A 23,577-nucleotide genomic window follows, 5' to 3' on the forward strand; every position below is an offset into this window, starting at 1 on the left:
TAGCTCTTTTTGTTAGTAATTTTAGAAATTTTGAAAGAAGTAAAATAAGTGTCCACAAGAGATGCACGTGATCAAGAATTATTTAGTTAAAAAAAAGTTATGTGTATCTCTCTTGGCGTTTAATTCTAGCAAAACCTCCAATTGTCGACGAAAGGGACTAAATCAAAGATTTAGTAAGTAGAGAGGGGTGTAAATAAAATAGATAAAGTTCAGAGGGTTAGCTTTAAAACCGGTTAAAGCTTAGGAAGTGTCTGTACATTTTATCCAAAATTTTAAATTGCCAGAACTTATCTTGCCAGCACATACTGTAGTGAAAGGTGGAATATGCCATTTGATTTTTTTTTTCCTTTTTTAGTTTATTAATTTTGTTATGCTTTATAGGAGAAATAAAGCATCTTATTCGTTATGTCATGCGCGTAGCACTACTAAGGTAAAAAATCAGACACCAAATGAATAAAAATTGCGCAACTTGCATGAAACTCTCTATATAACATAAGCAAGAAGTCTTATTCCAATTAAAGTCATATATCCATCACCGCAACCGAGCGAGGCATCACGACAAAGACGAAGACAATATAGTCGGAAATGGTGAGAATTTCATAGATGAAGAAATGGCTTCACAATGTATGCGCACATTTAAAGTTATTATTCATTTTAATTTTCTTTTCTTCTCGATATGTACTGTTTTTTATCGGATGCAGCTGATGAAGATGGGGCCTTGTGGTGGGGACGGAGGCAGTCAAAAGGACATGGACATAAGGGGGGTGACACGCATAGCGAAGGTAATGGTCCGCAGCGGGCACACCATCGACGCCGTGTCGATCTTATACGAGCGCAATGGTAACCTTGAGTGGAGTTCCCAGTGGGGGGGCCGCGGCGGCAGCATCAATGAGGTATGTAACAAATAAGCACTGCTATTGTAGTTACTCATTTTTAGCAGTTACTCTTTTTCATGTTGTTCACTTAGTTATCGTTTGGTTCGAGAATAAGTAAAAAGTTAGGGAAGATTCACTGATCAGTTATTACTAGCAACAATAATAACAATATGCTTAAAGAGGAATAAAATTGTAAGAGTTGAAGAGAAAGCACCAAGAAATTTGAAAAAAAAAATTGAGACACTAACTTTATTAGAAAAATTAATTTGGCCCCCTAAAATTAAAATTTGTAATATTTTAATTTTTATTATAAAAGACTTTTATGTAATTTTAAAAAATTTAGGGGCGGCTATTGCCACTGTGGGCCCCTCAATAGCTCTGCCCCTGCAAAAAGTGGCTATTTAAAGGATATATATAAGTTGAGGTATAACCGTATAAGTCGGGACTAGATTAATTTTGCATTTGGGTGAAAATTGAGTTATTCCTGTAAATAAAAAAAATGACATTTGGTTAGATAAGATAGAATAAGAATTAAATTGGATAGTTATAAATAAAAAATAATGGTATTACCTTCTTATTATATTTGAATTTAACTTTTCAAATTTATATTTTGAAAATTAAAATTGTAACTTTTAAATTTTAAAAATTTGAAATTAAAATTTAAAATTTAAAATCTCAAATTTTAAATTCAAAATTTTAAATTTAAATTTTAAATTTCAAACTTTAAGATCAAATTTAAATTAAAAAATATAAAATATCGAATTTAAATTTCAAAATTTTAAAATAAAATTTGGAATTTAAAATTATAAACTTTAATTTTGAGATTACGAATTATAAATTTTAAAAATTCAAATTTAAATTTAATTTTTTATTTAAATTTTAAATAAGAATAGGGGTGGGAACAATTAAAAAAAATAATTTATCTAGATTTATAAATTTGATAAAAATAATTTTTTTAATAAATTTATAAATATTTTATTATTAATAAATTTATAAATTTTTTAAAATTCTAATTAAACTTAAATTTTATAAAAATAATTTATTATAATATTTAAATATAATTTATTATAAAATTTATTATAATATTTAAATATAAATAATATGTATTAATATAGTACATTTAATAATTTTATAATAGAAATAATGTATTATAATATATAACATATTATATTTATATAATTTAGTTTTAATTCAATTTATAATTTTAATTAAGTTTGAAATTAAGCATTGGAATAGCGTTATTCCAACAAAATGGTGGAATAACAAATCTCAAGCTATTCCGGAATAACCGGGAATAGTAAGGTTTGACCGGGATAAAATATTTCGATAAAAAATTATCTCGTTTGGTGGAATAGCGGAGATAACTTATTCCGCGAACCAAACGGAGCCTTAAAGTTTTGGGCACAGTAGTTTGGTAACTGGTCAAATAGTTCACTTGAAACTCCACCCAGTTGACTCAATTTGAATCAATGTCTCGAAATACTCAGTCCAGATATCGTCGAAATTTCAAAGTAACTGACTTTTGTTTTTTCTTTTATTATCTTTTCAAAATGGTGCCTTTGTTAGAAAAGAAACATAGCAAATGTTTTCTCATGATCGATACTGGTTTTCTTTTATTTGACAGATTAATCTCGCACGGAATGAATATCTTACTTCTGTCGTGGGACACTATGGTTACTACAAGAAAGATTTCGTGATAAGATCACTTACTTTTTTTAGCAACCTCCACACTTACGGACCCTACGGTCGTCAAGAAGGGATCGCCTTCGCTCTTCCGTCAGCAAGGGGTAAAATTGTCGGTTTTCATGCAAGATCTGGTCTATTTCTTGATGCAATTGGCACTTATGTCAAGATTGACTAGTCCATCGTCGACAAACGCAAATCTATGTACCATTTAGTGACTTGTTTTGCTACAAATAAGAGTGCTTTAAACTTCATGGTGTGTAGTACTCAATGTTTTCTGCTTGTGCTTGCTTCTATTTAAAAATAATATTGATGACCAAATCAAAACCCTTTTCTCATTTGGTCGGGTGGTAATTAAGTAAATGTTTGTTAGCAGCTATTAACTATTGGCTCTTTACTATAAAAGTGAAGGTGCCTGTTTGGTTATCGATGTATCGTGATCATGTCTTGAAAGTTTATATTTGTTGGACATATGCTTTCTTTTGTCCGGGGCATAAATATTGTATTTGTTTGATCCATAAAGTTTTCTAACTATAAAAGAGATATGAATATAAAAGTTGGTTCATATTGTGCTGGATCCACCAAAGCCTTTCAAGTGTGAATAGAATGATTTTAATTAGAGGATGAAGTGTGTTTCATGCATACACACGCATGCTCTGTTTGTAAAAAATCTATGCATATGCATAGGCTACTATATTATCTACAGTATGCATATGCATGAACGGAATGATTTTTCCAGAAGCTGTTTGCAGGTCATCTTTAGAATTTGAGTGTTCTCTGCAGGTCATCTTGAGATAGACCGCTAGAATTTGAACGTTCTCCATCCTGAACAGAGGCCTCCACTATTTCTGATTGGTATGCCTGTGGTGATTGCCCAAGTTAATCCTCGACCATCTCCACTTCTTCCACCTCGCCCTTTAGATTGTCGTCCACGAAGCTTTCACCAAGTTTCTCTAGTATGTTTTGTTCCGCCAAAGTAATCACATTTGATTGGGTCTTTATCCAATACTCCTTGATCACTTGCTCGATTCTGAGGTCCTTTTATGCTCTTCAAAGTTGAATAAGATACGAAATCTGATCTCTCAAAAAAAAACAATGCAACTAGAAAAAAAAAGAACGAAAAAAGAAATACAGGCTGAGAGATGAAGTTAATTTATAAAGTGCTGAAATCGTTGTTTGCAAGCATCAGATTGATTGCTTCTGCCTGTTTGATCGCCAACAACAGCAGCTCCGTAAGTAGCAAAAACAGGGGCAAAAACAGTAATCAGCACATGTTAACAACACCAACAAACAGGGGGCAGCATCAAGAATCGTAGTCTTAAGAGCTTCATTGATGGCCTAACGCAGCTGATGATCACTTGCTGATGTTATTGGAGGAAGAAGAAGAAGATTAGAGAAGGGATTAAGAATTTTTCCTTGATCCTAGTCCCACCAATACTTTTATTTTGGGCAAACTATTCTAATTTGAAATCAGCACTGGTGCACCCCGGAACATTCCGTCGAACTCGTGCACATCAGTACTGCTCTTCCTCGTCGACATCTGCGGCATAAAAAGATGGTCACAGGCAGTTTGAATGTGCGGGACATCTAAAACTGCAGCGTCTTAACGATTATTACCGCACGAGTTTTACAGAATCAGTTTCCTTTGGAACGTAATGGATGGGTCCGGGCCGGGCCTCATGCCAGCCCAGTAATAGGGCTTTTACCCTTTCTTCTTTGTTCTTTTTTGTATTTTTTTAAAAAAATTATTTTTTGAAGAAAAAAAGATAAGTAGTTTTTAACTTATAAACTTTTGATTTAATGTTTTTAATTTACACAATTATGCCCAACTTTTTTAAAACTTTTTTAAAACTTTTTTAAAAATTTTATAACTTTTTTAAAAAATTAAACACTAACAATAAATTTAATTTTTTAATATTATTAATTAGTATTATTAGTTAATATTATATAAATTTTAAAGCTTGGAGATAAATAATTTTCACTTTCAATTTTATATATTTTTAATATAAATATTTTAATTTAAATTTGTTTGATCCAATAACCAACTTTAATATAGAATTAATAACTTTTTTTCATAATTTTTTATTATTTGAAGTGAAATTGATATTCTAAAAAAAAAACTAAAAAAAATATAAATATTGAATTAATCATATTACATAATTACATTAGAGAAAAATGTAAAAATTTAAAAAATCAAAAATATATAAAAAAATATATTTTTAAAATTTTTTAACCCTTTGTTTGAAAAAATAAAAATAAAAAAGTATTTAAAAAAAAAAATGAAGGGACCCAACGGCTTAAGTGCCGTTGGGTCCATCTTCCAAGGTTAAGTGTCTGCAAGCTCACGGGGCTACAGTAGCTCTACAGCCTAAACTAGGTCCATAGGGTTTAGGGTAGGTCCACATTGTGATCCTTGTTGTTTTATAGCCCATAGACATGTAGCCTGTGGGATTTAAACTATCGGGCCGTACCGTACCGGACTACGGGCCGACCTCCGGCCCGGTACGGCCCAGGCCCTACACGGGCCGTGTCGTGCCAGGCCAGCGGGCCACAAAAATTCAGCCCGGCACGGATGCTACAGTAGTCATGCCGGGCCACGGCCCAGCCTGCAGTCGTGCCGGGCTGGCCCGTTTTACATCCCCACCAGCACGGCAGTACGTGGTGAAAAACGGGAAGGCAGCCCGTGGGTCGGCTTGGCCCGCACTCATCCGGCCCATGAAAATGTGAAGCAATTAGGTTTCGAATTTGAAATAACGAATATCAACTATTAAATTCTTTTTCATCTGCGCCAGGGTCGGTTTCATTATATTTTTTATCGTCCGACTGGAAAATGCAAAAATATACTTCTATATGCGTTTGCTCTAACACCATTTTATCTATCAGCGTTAGATGGATCTCAATACCAAACGGGGTCCTCAGAAGAACTGTCAAAATATTGTAAATACCACTTCAGAGTATGAAGAAATGAGTTAAGCTAAAGAAATACCACTAATATGCCTCAAAAGGATTAAACATCTGAATTGATTATCTAGAGTGTTAAAACTTTGTTAGAAGTAAACTTCGTGATTTTTTTATTCATTATTTATTTTAATCAAATGATTTCAAAATTGACAATTTCAACTATCGGTGCTGAATGTAATATCACAAGCAACTATCCTGATTTTGCATTAAAGGGATCTACTATCTATATATTTTTTTGTAGAATGTAGGGTTGTTTGGATTATATTATTCACTTTTTCCTGCATGATTAAAATTGCAACTATAATTTTGAAAAAATCATAAAGTATTGTATGAGCAGATTGCTCTGTCAGTCCTCAAACTTTTACGAAAATTTTATTCTAGCTTCCAAAGTTAAAACTTCCAAAATATCTCACATACCCCCTTTTATGGTTTCAAATATATTTCTTAAATATTTTCCTATTATTTGAAAATAATCCTGCTGTTAATATCCGTTAAGTCATCTGGGATTAAATTTAGATTAAATTACTATCATAGTTAAAAAAGAAGTCAAAATACCTCCTCTATCCCCAATTTAAGGAAAAATAAAAAAAATTAGTGAAGGTAGAAGTGTATGTTTTAAAAGGCAAATAATCAAAATATTTTTTCTGCCTCTAACTTAAGGATAAATAAAAAAAAAATGGTGACATTAGAAAAATATATTTGAAAGGGCAAAAAATAATTGCCCTTATATATTAATTAAGGGTTCATCCCCAACAAACACCTAGCTAATGTTTGAGATAAGCCAAAAATATATACAAATTTAAACCTCCTCTACTTATAGTTTGGTTTAACCCTTTTTGTTAGTAATTTTAGAAATTTTTGAAAGAAGTAAAATAAATGCCCACAAAAGATGCACGTGATCAAGAATTGTTTTAGTTTAAAAAAAGGTTATGTGTATCTCGCTTGGCGTTTAATTCTAGCAGAATCTCCAATATTGTGGACGAAAGGGACTAAATCAAATATTTAGTGAGTAGAGGGAGTGTAAATAAAATAGATGAAGTTCAGAGGGTTAGATTTAAAGCTTAGGAAGTGTCTGTACATTTGAATCAAAATTTAAATTGCCAGAACTTATCTCGTCAGCACATACTGTAGTGAAAGGTGGAATATGCCATTTGATTTTCTTGTGCTTCATCGAGAAATAAAGCATCTTATTCGGATGTTATGCGCGCAGCACTACTAACGTAAAAATCAGACATCGATCTTATGCATACAAATTGCGCAACTTGCATGAAACCATATATAACATAAGCAAGAATTCTTATTCCAATTAATTAAGGTCATATATCCATCACCGCAACCGAGCGAGAGAGAGAGAGAGAGATCACGACAAAGACGAAGACAATATAGTCGGAAATGGTGAGAATTTCGTCGTCGGAGACGAAGAAATGGCTTCACCATCTACGGGCGCATGTAAAATTACGATTTGTTTTGATCTTCTTTTCTTATCGATATGTACTGTTTTTTATCGGATGCAGCTGATAAAGATGGGGCCTTGTGGCGGGAGCGGAGGCAGTCAAAGGGACATGAACATGACGGGGGTGACGCGTATAGTGAAGATAGTGGTCCGCAGCGGACGTACCATCGACGCCGTTTCGTTCTCATACGAGCGCAGCGGTGAACTTGAGTGGAGTCCCCAGTTGGGGGGCAGCGGCGGCAGCATCAATGAGGTACGTAACAAATAAGCGCTGCTATTGTAGTTACTCATTTTCGTGCTGTTCACTTTAGTTTTGGGTACAGTACGTAGTTTGGTAACTGGTCAAAAAGTTCACTTGAAACTCGACGGAGTCGACTCAATTTAATTATTGGTATCGCTGAAATTTCTAAGTAACTAACTAACTTTTGTTTTTTTCTTTTATTATTATTTCTAAATGGGGCCTTTGTTAGAAAAGAAACATAACAAATGTTTTCTCCTGATCGATGCTGGTTTTTCTTTTATTTAACAGATTAATTTTGCACGGAATGAATATCTTACTTCTGTTATGGGATACTATGGTTACTACAAGAAATGTTTAGTGGTGAGATCACTTACTTTTGTTAGCAACCTCCAAACTTACGGACCGTACGGCCGTGTAGATAGCAACCTCCAAACTTACGGACCCTACGGTTGTCAAGACGGAATTTTGTTCGCTCTTCCTTCAACAAGTGGTAAAATTATCGGTTTCCATGCAAGATCTGGTGTATATCTTGATGCGATTGGCACTTATGTCTGGATTGACTAGTCGATCGTCGACAAACACCATTCTATGTACCTTTTTATGACTTGTTTTGCTACAAGTAAGAGTGCTTTAAACTTCATGGTATGTAGTGCTCAAATGTTTTCTGCTTGCGATTGCTTCTATTTAAAAATAATTGATGATCAAATCAGAACCCTTTTGTGAACACATGTTCGGTTATCGACATGTGATCATATCTTGAAAGTTTATATTTGTTGGACATATGTCTTCTTTTGTGCTGAGCATAAATATTGTATTTGTTTGATTCATAAAGTTTTCTAATTAAATATAAAAGAGACATGAATATGAAAGTTGGTTCATGATGTGCTGGGTCTACCAAAGCCTTTCAAGTGTGAATGGAATGATTTTAATTAGAGGATGAAGTGTGTTTCATGCATACACATGCATGCTGTGTTTGTAAACAAACTATGCACATGCTGCTATATTATCTACAATATGCATATGCATGAATGGAATGATTTTTCTAGAAGCTAGCTGTTTGCAGATCATCTTGAGATAGACCGCTAGAATTTGAATGTTCTCCATCCTGAACAGAGGCCTCAACTATTTTTGATTGGTATGCTTGTGGTGATCACCCAAATCCTCGACCACCTCCATTTCTTCCACCTCGCCCTCTAGATGGTCGTCCATGAAGCTTCCAGCAAGTTTCTCTAGTATGTTTTGTTCCGCCATACTTACCACATTTGATTGGGTCTTTATCCAATATTCTTTGATCACTTGCTCAATTCTGAGGTCCTTTTATGCTCTTCAAAGTTGAATTAGATACCAAGGCTGATCTCTCAGGAGTTATTTGGTGAAGCATAACTTTTTTTCTACTTTCCTCCTGCTGGACAAAAGCATAAGTCTCACGCAATGATGGAAAAGGATCTCTACCAAGCACTTGGACCCGAATCGGGTTATATGCAGCCTTTAAGCCACTGACCTGACACCCACTTGTTGCAAAATTGTCCATTGACATGTCCATAAAAAAAAAATTGCAACCAGAGAAAAAGAAAAAAGAAAAAACGAAGGCTTAGAGATGAACTTAATTCATAAAGTGCTGGAATCGTTGTTTGCAAGCATCAGATTGATTGCAGCTGCGTGTTTGATCACCAACAACAGTAGCTCCGTCAGTAGCAAAAACAGGAATCAGCACCTGTTAACAACACCAACAAACAGGGCCAGTATCAATAATCATAGTCTTAAGAGCTTCATTGATGGCCTAACGCAGCGGATGATCACTTGCAGTGGCAGAGGCGTGGCGCCGGTGGTGTTGTGACAGACGATAGAAGTGTTGGAGAAAGAAGAAGATTAGAGAAGGGATTAGGAATTCAATAAAAAGCATGCAGTCGCAATAACTGAACAATAAAAAGACACAGCATTAACAGCTTGAGCAAAGGGAATTCAATATGCGCATGGGGAATTCTCAGAGCTTAGTTATTCCAAGATACAGCATCTACCTAAAGCATCGATACAAACAAATTTTCTTTTGAAAATAAGTTAATTTATTTAACACGCTGTTATGGAAAACCTAATAAATCCTTGAGTATATAGTCGCTCTGCCAACTGCATAATAGCCATTCGAGGACCGAGTCCTAGCGCACTTGATGCAACCTGATATCAAGAAAAACAAACGGAAAACAAAAAAAAAGGATGGCTAAGAAAACATACTTAATGCAGTTGGAACATCAAAACTTACTTCGCAGAGATTTCAATTAGGTAAGTAAAAAAGCTTAAGCTACTCTCTCTCTCTCTCTCTCTCTCTCTCTCTTTATATATATAAAATATATATAAGAATTTTGCAAAAAGAAACATTTCTTTTTATATACTCCAACTGTTTTAACTTTTTACTTTACCACAAGACTAGAAATATGTTTCCTCATCATTGCAAGTTTTAATTCAACTCGCATAATCCTCTAGCTTCCGCACTTTTGAGGTAAAGTAAAACTTCTAAAATATTTTATATACCCTTTTTTTTTTTTTTTTGGGTATCAAATATACCTCTTATATATTTCTTCGTTATTTGAAAATAATCCTAGTGTTAAATACCCGTTAAGTCATCTGAGATTAAATCTAGATTAGTAAATTTCTACCACAGTTAATATTATATTTGGTTTCGATTTGTAGTTATCTAAATTGGAGTTCAATCCTAATCTATTTAGGATTGAATATAATTTAGATTTAATTTGGTATATATGGATTATAATTAGGAGTGTAATTCTAATCTAATTAGAATTAGACTCTAGTTAAGAGACATGTATTATATATACATACTACGGCCAAGTTAATGATGCCGCGACAAAAATTAAAAAATCATGCAAATTAATTAAGAGCGGTTGGTAGTCGGTACGGATGGAGAAGCCAAATCTCTAATTAAGCGTTGCATATTTTAGAGAGAGCCAAGCTGCCGCGCGCTAATTAGCCGTGCGCTAATTAAGGGCTTTTGGAGCGAGAACCTTGGAGTTCCGTACGGAAGGAGCCGCATTCTTATTTCCTTGCTAATTAATTAAGGAGGGTTGATTCTTGTGTTCTTGGCATATTAACTTTGTCCGTACGATCAAGAGAGTCGATCAAACCACGACGCGCCTTTCATCGGTTTTCGATCTAATTAAGTTTTGGTCTTTGAGAGATCTTCTTTATACTCCGCATTTTCGACATTAATAAAGTATTTGCTCCATCTTCGCCTGTGGACATAGGCCGTTGGCCGAACCACGTAAATATCGGTGTGCTCTTTCCTCTTATCTTTTCGTTTCCTGCATTAAATTATTTTCTAAATCTTTTTTTCGCCGTTTCGATTTTAACAGTTAAGAAAAAAAGTCAAAATACCTATTTTACCTCCAATTTAAGGGCAAATACAAAAATTAATGACGGTAGAAGTGTATATTTTAAAAGGCAAAAAATTAAAATATTTTTTCTGCCCCTAACTTAAGAGTTAATAAAAAAAGTTGGTGACAATAGAAAAATATATTTGAAAGGGTAAAATAATAATTTCACAAAAATAACGGCTATTTCTAACCGAATTTAACTTTAGAAGCATTTTTGAAATAACTTGAAATAAACATTAAAAGGGTATTTTTAAAGCTAGTCTTTTAAGAGAATAAATAAGAAAGTTGAAAATTTTTCAAGAATATATAAACAATTGCCCTTATATATTAATTAAGTGTACATGTATGTTCATCCCCAGCAAACACCTAATGTTTGAGATAAACCAAAAATATGTACAAATTTAAACCTCCTCTACTTATAGTTTGGTTTAACCCTTTTTGTTAGTAATTTTAGAAATTTTGAAGGAAGTAAAAAAAATGCCCACAAAAGATGCACATGATCAAGAATTGTTTTAGTTTAAAAAAAGGTTTTGTGTATCTCGCTTGGCGTTTAATTCTAGCAGAATCTCCAATATTGTGGACGAAAGGGACTAAATCAAATATTTAGTGAGTAGAGGGAGTGTAAATAAAATAGATAAAGTTCAGAGAGTTAGATTTAAAGCTTAGGAAGTGTCTGTACATTTGAACCAAAATTTAAATTGCCAGAACTTATCTCGTCAGCACATACTGTAGTGAAAGGTGGAATCTGCCATTTTATTTACTTGTGCTTCATGGAGAAATAAAGCATCTTATTCGGATGTTATGCGCGCAGCACTACTAACGTAAAAATCAGACATCTTATGCATACAAACTGCGCAACTTGCATGAAACCATATATAACATAAGCAAGAATTCTTATTCCAATTAATTAAGGTCATATATCCATCACCGCAACCGAGAGAGAGAGAGAGAGAGATCACGACAAAGACGAAGACAATATAGTCGGAAATGGTGAGAATTTAGTCGTTGGAGACGAAGAAATGGCTCCACCATCTACGGGCGCATTTAAAATTACGATTCATTTTGATCTTCTTTTCTTATCGATATGTATTGTTTTTTATCGGATGCAGCTGATAAAGATGGGGCCTTGTGGCGGGGACGGAGGCGGTCAAAGGGACATGGACATGAGGGGGGTGACGCGCATAGTGAAGATAGCGGTCCGCAGCGGGCAAATCATCGACGCCGTTTCGTTCTTATACGACCGCAGCGGTGCCCTTGAGTGGGGTTCCCAGTGGGGGGGCAGCGGCGGCAGCTTCAATGTGGTACGTGACAAATAAGCGCTGCTATTACATGTAGTTACTCATTTTCGTGCTGTTCACTTTAGTTTTGGGTACAGTACGTAGCTTGGTAACTGGTCAAATAGTTCCCTTGAAACTCCACCGAGTCGACTCGATTTAATTAATTCGGTCGATATCTGGAACTACTCAGTCCAAAACAATCATCATTATTGGTATCGTTGAAATTTTCTAAGTAACTAATTAATTTTTGTTTTTTTCTTTTATTATTATTTCAAAATGGGGCCTTTGTTAGAAAAGAAACATAACAAATGTTTTCTCATGATCTATGCTGGTTTTCTTTTATTTGGCAGATTAATCTCGCAGCGAATGAATATCTTACTTCTGTTGTGGGACACTATGGTCACTACAAAAAACATTTTGTGATAAGGTCACTTACTTTTATTAGCAACTTCCAGACTTACGGACCCTACGGTCGTGAAGAAGGAATCTCGTTCGCTCTTCCTTCGGCAAGGGGTAGAATTATCGGTTTCCATGCAAGATCTGGTGTATATCTTGATGCGATTGGCACTTACGTCTGGATTGACTAGTCGATCGTCGACAAACACCGTTCTATGTACCTTTTTACGACTTGTTTTGCTACAAGTAAGAGTGCTTTAAACTTCATGGTATGTAGTACTCAAATGTTTTCTGCTTGCGATTGCTTCTATTTAAAAATAATTGATGACCAAATCAGAACCCTTTTGTGAACACATGTTCGGTTATCGACATGTGATCATATCTTGAAAGTTTATATTTGTTGGACATATATTTGTGCAGGGCATAAATATTATTTTTTTTTTTTTTTTTTTTTTTTTTTGATTGGATCAAAAAAAATGTCGCTGCCGAGGGAGAGGCTTGAGGTAGGCGAAACCAGCAGTATCAAGATCGATGAAGGACGACAGGGAGCCTTAACTTCTTGTAGGCGCGAGACGGCGTGGAGTCGCGTCGGGAAAGGGAAAAAAATCTCGAAGCGGATTGTCTGGGCAGACGAGGTTGGTGGAGATTTATTGAAGTTTAGCAGTTGCAATGAAGACGGAGAGGGATCCTTACCTGGATCTGGCAAGGGCTACACTCGAGAGCTAAAGGAGACCTTAATTGATGGACATCAACGGAGCAAGTCTAGGGGCTCACCCGGAGAGCTGCGAAGCAAGGTGACGGGACGGGGGGAAGGTGGGAGCACTAATTGTTCCACTCTGAACAGAGGCTCTTTTAAGGACGTGCTGCTGCGGAGGTCGTCACTCACCCCTCCTGCACCCTACCTTCTTCAACCTCACCTTCACGCTCCTCCCCCTCGGGGTTTCACCCGGGGCCGAACTCCTCCCCGCAGATCTGTGAAGAGGTGCTTCCGCTGCCTTGCAAGTGACCATTTTGTGGCGACGTGCCGTGATCCGGTTCGGTGCTTCAGGTGCGGAAAGACCGGCCACCGAGCGCACTTCTGCGAAGGAAAATCTTGTGCGAACGCCCGCACAATGAATAGAGCTGCGAACCTCAGGGACCGAGCTCCAGTGGCCAAGGTCTTTGTCCCTTACACTGACGAGTATCTGCGGAGAGTGGAGCTACGCCGTAACGCCATCCTCGCGGATGTCATTCAGCCGGCTAACCTTGGCCCGAACCCAATTTCAACCATCAATACTGCTCTCGCAAGCCGTTTCGGAGGCTACAAGGAGGATTTCGCCGTTGCGCGCTGCAGAGTAGAAAGGGACTTTGCTATTTTCTTGCCCGAATGGGTTCCTGCTGCCGTTCTTTTCAGAAGACAAGTTCTTACGCTCAACGATTTATGGATCCGGTGTTGGCCATGGGGTCGCTACCGAGATGCTCGACCCCATCGCGTTCAATACAAAGCGTGGATCCGCCTTATTAACCTCCCCTTCGAAATCTGGTCTGTAGCTCGCGTGGCGGCGCTGATAAGCGGCTTCGGGCGTTTCATCAAAGCCGACGACGAGACCAAGGCAATGACAAACTTTCGTGCCTTCCGGTGCCAGATTGCACTCGACTCGATCTACAACATTCCTCAAAACCTCTCAGTGATCATCGGCGAGGAGCTTTTCCCTGTGATGGTCCACTTGGAGAGGTGGGAACGAACAGTGGAAGGCGGAGCCGCGGCACCACCAGCACCTCCACGCAACGGCGGTGGCAATGCCGAGGAAGGAGCAGACGACCAAAACCAACCTCAGCATGAAGACTTTGGCGAAGCACACGATCAAGAGGAAGACAACATGGCGGAAGCCCCAGGCGAGCTGGAGGATGTTGATCCACCTCCACAGACACACAGGGCTCTGTGGGGGACACCGGGCACGCGTACCTCGACGGCCCACCAGACTCGTTTGGCGGCGACGCTCCGAGCAACTCGCGGGCAACGGTGCTGGGTTCCAACGGGTCGGAGAGGCACGGACCTCGAGGCGGTTGGGGCTTTGGGCTCGAGGCCGGCTAAGTCTCATTTGAACTTGGTAAGGGGGCAGAGTACGACTAGGCCTCCCAGCCTAGAGAGGAAGCATGATGCTGTTGGGACTCCCGATGTTGTGAATGCACCCCAGGGTCAACTCTCGGGCTTGGAGCCAAAAATGCTTATTTTGGTTTCTTGCTGGTCACCCATAGTTCTATCTCTTCTGAAACTTTTGAAAGGCAGCCAGCTTGGACTTCCTCTTCTGCTGGTTAATGGGCCCACTCCACCTTTACTGCGTGGCCCACTTCATCTCCAACCTGCTCGACTTTGGGAGGGACTCGGATTGATCTTCTGGAGCTTGGCGCGGCCCGATCACTCAGTCAGGGTCACCCGGGCCTTTTACCACGGGCTCCTGGGGTCGGCCACAATCCCTGTCCAGTCCTTCCTTCTTGGAGGAGTCGGAGGAGCCGTGACCGACTTCGACCCCACACTTCCACACGAGCTGATTGACGAGGTCTTTACCATCTCTGAAGCCATCACCGACCAACCTTCTTTGGACTCTCTGCTCCCTGTAGCCACCACCGGCCTACTTGCTTCCTCCCCTCTCCTCCTGGCTGGCAGCCAAGCAGACCTGGGCACCGCCACTTGCTGCCTGCTCGAACCTGACTTGGCCGAGCACGAGGCACCAGAAAGAGTGGTAGATGCAATGGGCCCAAGTAAGAGTAGCAACACGCCGGTTGCCCTCGTTGTCGCGCCACTCGGATTCACCGGATCTGACATCCCGACTGAAGCTGCTCCGACGCGACACGACTCTATGTTGCCAGATGCTTCACTCCCCACCATCGACTTCTCGGGCCCACGCAGGTCAAGCACCAGGCTCGCGAACATGAATTCGGATTCTACCATCTGTAGGGCCATGCGCAGAAAAGAAAAACTTCTCGAGGGTGCACCCCCTGGTCCCAAGACCAAAGCTCGCAAATTGACCAGGAAGAGAGTAAAGTCGAAGAGCCTCCTGTGTGGAGTGGATCTCTCCGACTCTGAAGCCGCGGAGCTTCGCAGGTTCTTACATGTCAGTGCGTAGCGCGCAGTTTTTGGCCCCTACCGATGCCTGTGTCGCATTTTTGGTGTTTTTGGTGTGTGATGTTTTCTGATGTTTAACATTTTGTGTTGGAATGTCCGCGGTCTCAACGACCCTACTAAGCGTCGATGCGTCAGGACGGTAGTCTCTACTTACTTCAGCTCTGTGGTCTGTATCCAAGAATCCAAAGTAGATTCTGTGTCTAGGTCTTTCCTCCGCTCTTGTTGCGGATCCAGCTTTGACAGGTGACAGTTTGTTCCTGCAACCGGAGCTTCCGGGGGTTTAATTACTTGTTGGAGTTCTAGATACTTCTCGTGTGATACAGTTCTAACTAGAAAGTACTCGCTCACTCTACACCTTACTTACCTTGCAAGCGGAAAATCCTTCTTTATCACGAATGTCTACGGGCCTCCAACTTGGGAAGGCAAAGATGAGTTCTGTTCCGAACTACTCTCCCTCGGTAGTTCCTGCTCTTCAGATTGGGTAATCTGCGGCGACTTCAACTTCACTAAGAACCAATCTGAGAGGAAAGGAAAACCGTGGAGCGCCAAAGCTATGACCATGTTCTCCGACCTCATCAATAACCTTGCAGTTATGGACTTACCTTTGTCTAACCAAAACTTCACCTGGTCTAACATGCAACAATGCCCCACCCTAGCCAAGCTCGACAGGTTCCTCATCTCGACGGAATGGGATCAATCTTTCCCCTTCAGCAAGGTCCAAGCTCTCCCCAAGATCACTTCTGACCATAACCCGATCCGGCTAACAACGAGGCCGCCAACCGCCCGACGAAGGTTTCGTTTTGAGAGGGTTTGGCTAACAAGGGAGGACTTTACTTCAAACGTGCCTCTCTGGTGGAACGAAACTGGCGGTCAGCGCTCTGCCATCCTATCCATCTCTGCTAAACTTCGACACTGTAGGGTCCGGATAAAAGAATGGTGCAAGACGCACTTTCACAGTATCACCAATGCCAAAAATCAACTGCAATCTGAAATCCAAGCCATCGACCAACTTGAGGAATTGCAGGACCTACCTAAGGAATCTTTGGACAAGCGGGCAGAACTCAAGTCAAATCTCTTACGCATACTTGAAGAGGAAGAAATCTTATGGAACACTAGGGCCAAACAGCGATGGTTAAAGGAAGGCGATGGAAACACCAAATTCTTCCACGCCTTCGCCAATGGCCGAAAGCGCTCTAATACAATTATCGCAATCGAGGACGACTCCGGCCAGCAGATAACCAATGAAGAGCTTAAGAGGTCGTACTTCTACCAAGCCTTTAAGCGAATGTTCGGGAACCAAGTGGATGGACCTTCGTCTTTTGGTGACTGGAGCGGCCTTTACCACTCAAACAGACTACTTGACCTTGACTCCCTAACGACACCCTTTACCCTTGAGGAAGTCAAGATCGCCACGTTCCAACTAGGTAGTGACAAGGCGCCCGGGCCGGACGGCTTTCCACTCATCTTCTTTCAAACCTTCTGGGACGTGGTCAAGGATGACATTTTCAAGGTCTTCTCCGAGCTTCACGATGGCACTCTATTCACGGGCCCGATAGATTATTCCTTCGTCTGCCTCATCCCTAAAAAGGAGGGGGCACGCAAAGCAAGAGATTTCCGACCCATAAGCCTCATCAATGGAATCAAGAAAATTATCTCTAAGGTCTTGGCCAACAGATTAGCACTTCAACTACCATCCATCATCTCTTCATCGCAATCGGCCTTCATCAAAGATCGACTGCTAACAGACTCGTTTGTCACTGCAAGTGAACTCATGAACTGGTGCTCGAAATCTGGGAAGGAATGCATTGGAATCAAGGCAGACTTTGAGAAAGCATTCGACAACGTTAGATGGTCCTTTCTAAAAAGTATACTGCACTGGCTAGGTTTTAATGACAAATGGTGGGCGTGGATCGAGCAATGTATCTGTAACGCCAAAGTAGCCATTCTAGTAAACGACGCCCCGACCCAATGGTTGAAAACTCGGAAGGGGCTTCGACAGGGAGACCCCCTCTCCCCGTACCTCTTCTTACTAATAGCTGACTGCTTAGCCAGACTCACTGAAACTGCGAGGAGAAACAACCAGTTGCAAGGCATTGGTCCATCCGATGACTGCCAAACGGTGCTTTTACAATACGCTGATGACACAATCTTCTTCTGTGAACCGAGAAAACGTTTTATGCACAACTTGTTGTTCCTCTGGAACATGTTCGAATGGGCCTCTGGCCTTAGCATCAACAAAGAGAAATCGGAACTGTACTACTTGGGCCCTAACCCTCGCAAAGCAGCAAGACTAGCCAACATCTTAGGATGCCAAGTCGGACGATTACCTTTCCGTTATCTGGGCCTACCACTCCACAATAAACAACTCCGTAAGGAAGACTGGGCTGTGGTCATCAATCGAGTGGAAGCCCGAATAGAAGGCTGGAAAGCCAAACTTCTCTCGCTTGGGGGAAGACTCACGCTCGTTAACTCGGTACTCACCAACCTACCACTATTCTACTTTTCCATCTTCAAGGCCCCAAAGTGGGTGTTAAACCGGATTGAGGGACTCAGAAGAGCTTTCTTCTGGAAAGGGTGCTCCAAAATCACCGGTGGCGCTTGCCTCGTCAACTGGATTTCAGTATGCAAAAGTAAAAGAGACGGGGGTCTTGGAATCTTAGACCTAAAATCTATGAACCTGGCACTTATAACCAAATGGTGGTGGCGTTATTTCACCGACCCAGACCTCATTTGGTGTAAACTGATTAGATGCCTCTACTACGCCAGACGCAAGCCACTGCTAGAGGGTAGAGCCTTCAGCCCGTATTCACAGTGGTGGAAGAGCGTGCTCTACTGCCGAGACGTGTTTTCCTGTGGTGTAGCCTACGAGCTCGGGGATGGAAGAAATATCAGGATGTGGTCCGATATCTGGATTGGAGAAACCCCTCTCCGTACTCTATTTCCGGACATCTTTTCAAACATCAGGAATAAGGAAGCCCGGATCTCCCAATGCTGGGATCAAGGCGGATGGAGATGGCGCTTTATCTGTCGGGGATTCACGACTGCTTCGTCCGCCGATAGACGAAGACAGGTATCGTCGCTTAAGGACATGCTCCAAGGCCTCTGTCCATTTGACAGGCCAGACCTGATCAAATGGCGTTGGACCTCCAACCAACTTTTCACAGTTAAATCCCTTTATCGGTTCATCACGGACGACGGACTTCGTGTCCCGACATATCGACACATCTGGAAGCTGAAAATCCCCCTTAAAATTAAAGTTTTCATTTGGCTACTCCTTAGAAAAAGACTATCCACCGCCGACAGACTGCTCACCCGAGGCATGCACGTAGATCAGAACTGTGCTCTCTGCGCAGTCCTTGCAGAAAGTTGCGACCACCTTTTCAACGACTGTGTTTACATCCGGTATCTTCTTCTCTGCATGGGAGGACTGGATGTAAACGCTGGCAGCACTGGTGACGCTAAAAGTCTCTGGACCGAATGTACTGAAATACCTGTCGCCACGTCTAGAAACCAACGCTTGATCCTTCTGGCTGCAACGTGGTGGGTAATCTGGACGGATAGAAACAACTCAATTTTCAATGGAAAGCCGCCCACGGTTTCTGGGTCTCTTGCACGCCTCAAACTACTGATCAACACTTGGACCACAATACTCTGACGTACTTTAAAAGTGATTTCTTCTTTCAGCGCCGGAAATTCAGATACAAGCGAACTAGAATCGAAAGTCTCCCGTTTTGTCCCCGTGTCAGGTTTTTTAGTGTTTGTTTACTGTTTTGTTTTCGTTTTTATCTTCTTTTTGTTTTTCTTCCGGTCCCTCCAGGAGGCCCTAGCTGCCTCCAGCATGTACGCTAAGTTCATCTTGCTTAATGAATGAAGCAGGTAGCTTCGCTACCTATTTCTCAAAAAAAATAAATATTGTTTTTGTTTGATCCATAAAGTTTTCTAAATATAAAAGAGACATGAATATAAAAGTTGGTTCATGATGTGCTGGGTCTACCAAAGCCTTTCGAGTGTGAATGGAATGATTTTAATTAGAGGATGAAATGTGTTTCATGCATACACACGCATGCTGTGTTTGTAAACAAACTATGCACGTGCTACTATATTATCTACAATATGCATATGCATGAATGGAATGAGTTTTCTAGAAGCTAGCTGTTTGCAGATCATCTTGAGATAGACCGCTAGAATTTGAATGTTCTCCATCCTGAACAGAGGCCTCAACTATTTTTGATTGGTATGCTTGTGGTGATCACCCAAATCCTCGACCACCTCCACTTCTTCCACCTCGCCCTCTAGATGGTCGTCCATGAAGCTTCCAGCAAGTTTCTCTAGTATGTTTTGTTCCGCCATACTAACCACATTTGATTGGGTCTTTATCCAATATTCTTTGATCACTTGCTCGATTCTGAGGTCCTTTTATGCTCTTCAAAGTTGAATTAGATACCAAAGCTGATCTCTTAGGAGTTATTTGGTGAAGCATAACTTTTTTTCTACTTTCCTCCTGCTGGACAAAAGCATAAGTCTCACGCAATGATGGAAAAGGATCTCTACCAAGCACTTGGACCCGAATCGGGTTATATGCAGCCTTTAAGCCACTGACCTGACACCCACGTGTTGCAGAATTGTCCATTGACATGTCCATAAAAAAAAAAAGCAACCAGAGAAAAAGAAAAAAGAAAAATAAAGGCCTAGAGATGAACTCTATTCATAAAGTGCTGAAATCGTTGTTTGCAAGCATCAGATTGATTGCAGCTGCGTGTTTGATCACCGACAACAGCAGCTCCGTTAGTAGCAAAAACAGGGGCAAAAATAGTAATCAGCACATGTTAACAACACCGCCAAACAGGGTTAGTGTCAAGAATCATAGTCTTAAGAGCTTCATTGATGGCCTAAGGCAGCCGTTGATAACTTGCAGCGGCAGAGGCGTGGCGCCGGTGGTGTTGTGACAGACGATAGATGCGTTGGAGGAAGAAGAAGATTAGAGAATGGATTAGGAATTTTTCCTTCATCCTAGTCCACCAATACTTCTATTTTTATATATAATTAGTTAAGCTAAAATACTACTGCATGTCTCAAAGGATTAAACATCTGAATTGATAATCTAGAGTATTAAAACTTCATTAGAATTCAACTTCATGATTTTAATTCATTATTTATTTTGATCAAAAAACCTTATAATTGACAATTTCAACTATCAGTATATAGAACATTCTAAATTTGATCGAATGTAATATCAAAAGAAGTTACCTTAATTTTGCATTAAAGTGATCTATTATCTAACATATTTTGGTTAAATGTAGGGATGTTTGTATTACAATATCTGTTTTTGGCATGCATGATTACAATTGCAAAATAATTCTGAAAAAAATAATAAAATATTGTATGAGCAAATTGCACTATCAGTCTCCAAACTTTTATGAAAATTTTATTCTAACTACGATATTTTTTTTAAGGTAAAGTATGTTAATATTTCGTAAATTTCTATAAATATATCAAATTAGCAAATTATATAGTCTGATGTTAAGTTCAGTGCATGACCATAGAAGCTGGGCCAGTCAAGCCCTAATCCAGGTCTAGATTTGGATCGTGATTTCGAGTCTTAATCCTGTCCACGAATTGCGCATGAACCATTACTAGTTTGAGCCATTTGAAATTGGCTCGCTTCGGACTGGTCCGCATTTGGTTCAATGTGGCTTGTTTAATTTCATCGACAATCAAATTTCAAGTTCTTTTTGAATAATCAAGTAATCCAATTTCCCCTGAATTTCGCATTGACTCTGATGAGTGCTCTTCCATTCTCTATTTTCATATGATTTCGGGTATATTTTGACTTATTCTCAAATCGAATTATTTTTCTTGCCTATGGGGTTTATACTTCAAAAAAAAAAAGAGAAAAGGAAAAAAATCTAATGGTTTTTCTGTTGACCTATCAACTAGGTGTTTCTAAAAAATAAATAAAATGAAATAAAATTCAATGTGCACTTAAACAATCAGAGTTGCAGAAGTTGACTAGAGTATATATCTCAGCTGTATACATATGTTCATCCCAATCAAACACCTAAGTGTTTGGGATAAACCAAAATTTTAAGGTCAACATCTATAGACACTCCCTACACTTTAGCACATTTAGAAATTTACCCACTGAACTTTTCTTATGATTTTCATCCCGCTGCTTACTAAATATCACTACAAAAAAAGCGGTCTTTACCGACGCTTTTTAGATCATATAACGACGCACCAAAGCGTAAATCAAATAAACTAATTAGGCCTTTGTTTTGATTCTTTTAGAGAAAGTGCAAATCAAATAAAAAAAAGTTTAGAGGGCAAATAAAAACAAGTTAATGTTTAGAAGATGTCTACACATTTTAACCAAAATTTAAGTAGTGAGAAGTTATATTGTCAGCACAGGCTGCAATGGAAGTTGGAAGAGGTCATTTGTTTTTCCTTTTTCCTTTTAAAATTTATTTTCTTATACTTTATTGTAGGAACGAAGCATCTCATCATGCACATGCTGTTGGGTGCTAAGAGGATTTAACAACTCTTTTTAATGGAAATAGAAGATCTTTATTAATTTTTTGGCTAAGTACAAGAGAACTCTTGGGGCTTTGTTACATGTAATTGCATGACATCCTATTTGTTGACTTTTGAATGACCCTTGATCAGTTTCCTCATTAATTTCTTCACTAACACTTAGACTTCTTGACTCTTAGAATTCCAAGATCCATGACCTTTAGAATTCCAAAATAACTCTTAGACTTCCAAAATGACTTTTAGTATTCTGATTACAAATTATATTTTAACTATATATATATAACATAAGCAAGAATTCTTATTCCAATTAAGGTCCTATATCCACCACCGCAACCGAGCGAGAGATCACGATAAAGACGAAGACAATATAGTCGGAAATGGTGAGAATTTCATCGTCGGAGATGAAGAAATGGCTTCACCATCTACGGGCGCATTTAAAATTACGATTCGTTTTGATCTTCTTTTCTTATCGATATGTATTGTTTTTTATCGGATGCAGCCGATAAAGATGGGGCCTTGTGGCGGGCACGGAGGCGATCAAAGGGACATGGACATGAGGGGGGTGACGCGCATTGCTAAGATAGCGCTCCGCTGCGGGGGAGCCATCGACGCCGTTTCGTTCTTATACGAGCGCAGCGGTAACCTCGAGTGGACTCCCCAGTGGGGGGGCGCCGGCGGCGGTTTCCATGAGGTAACGTAACAAATAAGCGCTGCTATTGCATGTAGTTACTCATTTTCATGCTCTTCACTTTAGTTTTGGGTACAGTACGTAGTTTGGTAACTGGTCAAATAGTTCCCTTGAAACTCCACCGAGTCGACTCAATTTAATTAATTCGGTCGATATCTCGAACTACTCAGTCCAAAACAATCATCATTATTGGTATCGTTGAAATTTCAAAGTAACTAATTAACTTTTGTCTTTTTTTCTTTTATTATTATTTCAAAATGGGGCCTTTGTTAGAAAAGAAACATAACAAATATTTTCTCATGATCGATGCTGGTTTTCTTTTATTTGGCAGATTAATCTCGCACGGGATGAATATCTAACTAATGTTATACGGTTACTTTAATAAATACTTGGTGGTGAAATCACTAACTTTTGTTAGCAACCTCCATATTTACGGACCCTACGGTCATCAAGAAGGGGTCGCATTCGCTCTTCCGTCAGCAAGGGGTAAAATTATCGGTTTCCATGCAAGATCTGGTGGATTTCTTGATGCGATTGGCACTTACGTCCGGATCGACTAGTCGATCGGCGACAAACGCCATTCTATATATGTACCTTTTTGTGACTTGTTTTGCTACTTGTAAGAGTGCTTTAAACTTCATGGGATGTAGTACTCAATGTTTTCTGCTTGCGATTGCTTCTATTTAAAAATAATTGATGACCAAATCAAAACTCTTTTCTCATTTGGTCGGGCTCTAATCAAGTAGATGTTTGTTAGTAGCTATTAAACATTGGCTCTTTACTGTGAAAGTGAATTCAGTGGTGAAGTGAATGCCTATTTGGTTATTGATATATTTTGATCATGTGTTTTTGAAACTTTATATATGTTGGACATATATATGTCTTCTTTTATGCAGTAGGACATAAATGTGTTTGTTTGACCCATAAAATTTTCTAAATAGAAAAAATTTATAAATATGAAAGTTGATTCGTAATGTACTGGG

The 23,577-nt window shown here is 39.3% G+C and overlaps 3 protein-coding genes across 6 annotated transcripts; all 3 read left to right on the plus strand.

The window, feature by feature from the left end:
* LOC109710960 (horcolin-like) lies at nucleotides 497-3,029 on the plus strand. Of its 3 annotated transcripts, none has more exons than XM_020233792.1 (3): nucleotides 497-588; nucleotides 702-893; nucleotides 2,500-3,029. In XM_020233792.1, exons 1-3 carry the CDS (start codon nucleotides 586-588, stop codon nucleotides 2,734-2,736), a joined length of 432 nt encoding a protein of 143 aa, XP_020089381.1. In that variant the 5' UTR covers nucleotides 497-585; the 3' UTR covers nucleotides 2,737-3,029. The 3 variants fall into 3 exon arrangements, with proteins under 3 accessions (XP_020089381.1, XP_020089379.1, XP_020089380.1); XM_020233790.1 differs by having other exon boundaries at nucleotides 534-624; XM_020233791.1 differs by lacking the exon at nucleotides 497-588 and having other exon boundaries at nucleotides 696-893.
* Nucleotides 6,767-12,630, plus strand: LOC109709837 (horcolin-like). Of its 2 annotated transcripts, none has more exons than XM_020232178.1 (3): nucleotides 6,767-6,914; nucleotides 7,034-7,225; nucleotides 12,224-12,630. In XM_020232178.1, the coding sequence occupies exons 1-3, from the start codon at nucleotides 6,912-6,914 to the stop codon at nucleotides 12,458-12,460; spliced, it is 432 nt and encodes a 143-aa protein (XP_020087767.1). In that variant the 5' UTR covers nucleotides 6,767-6,911; the 3' UTR covers nucleotides 12,461-12,630. The 2 variants fall into 2 exon arrangements, with proteins under 2 accessions (XP_020087767.1, XP_020087766.1); XM_020232177.1 differs by lacking the exon at nucleotides 12,224-12,630 and adding an exon at nucleotides 7,502-7,893.
* Nucleotides 11,700-23,348, plus strand: LOC109709838 (horcolin-like). The gene is made up of 3 exons (XM_020232179.1): nucleotides 11,700-11,897; nucleotides 22,406-22,597; nucleotides 22,926-23,348. Exons 1-3 carry the CDS (start codon nucleotides 11,700-11,702, stop codon nucleotides 22,974-22,976), a joined length of 441 nt encoding a protein of 146 aa, XP_020087768.1. The 3' UTR covers nucleotides 22,977-23,348.

This window comes from Ananas comosus, linkage group 5, assembly GCF_001540865.1.
Source record: "Ananas comosus cultivar F153 linkage group 5, ASM154086v1, whole genome shotgun sequence".
Taxonomy (NCBI): domain Eukaryota; kingdom Viridiplantae; phylum Streptophyta; class Magnoliopsida; order Poales; family Bromeliaceae; genus Ananas; species Ananas comosus.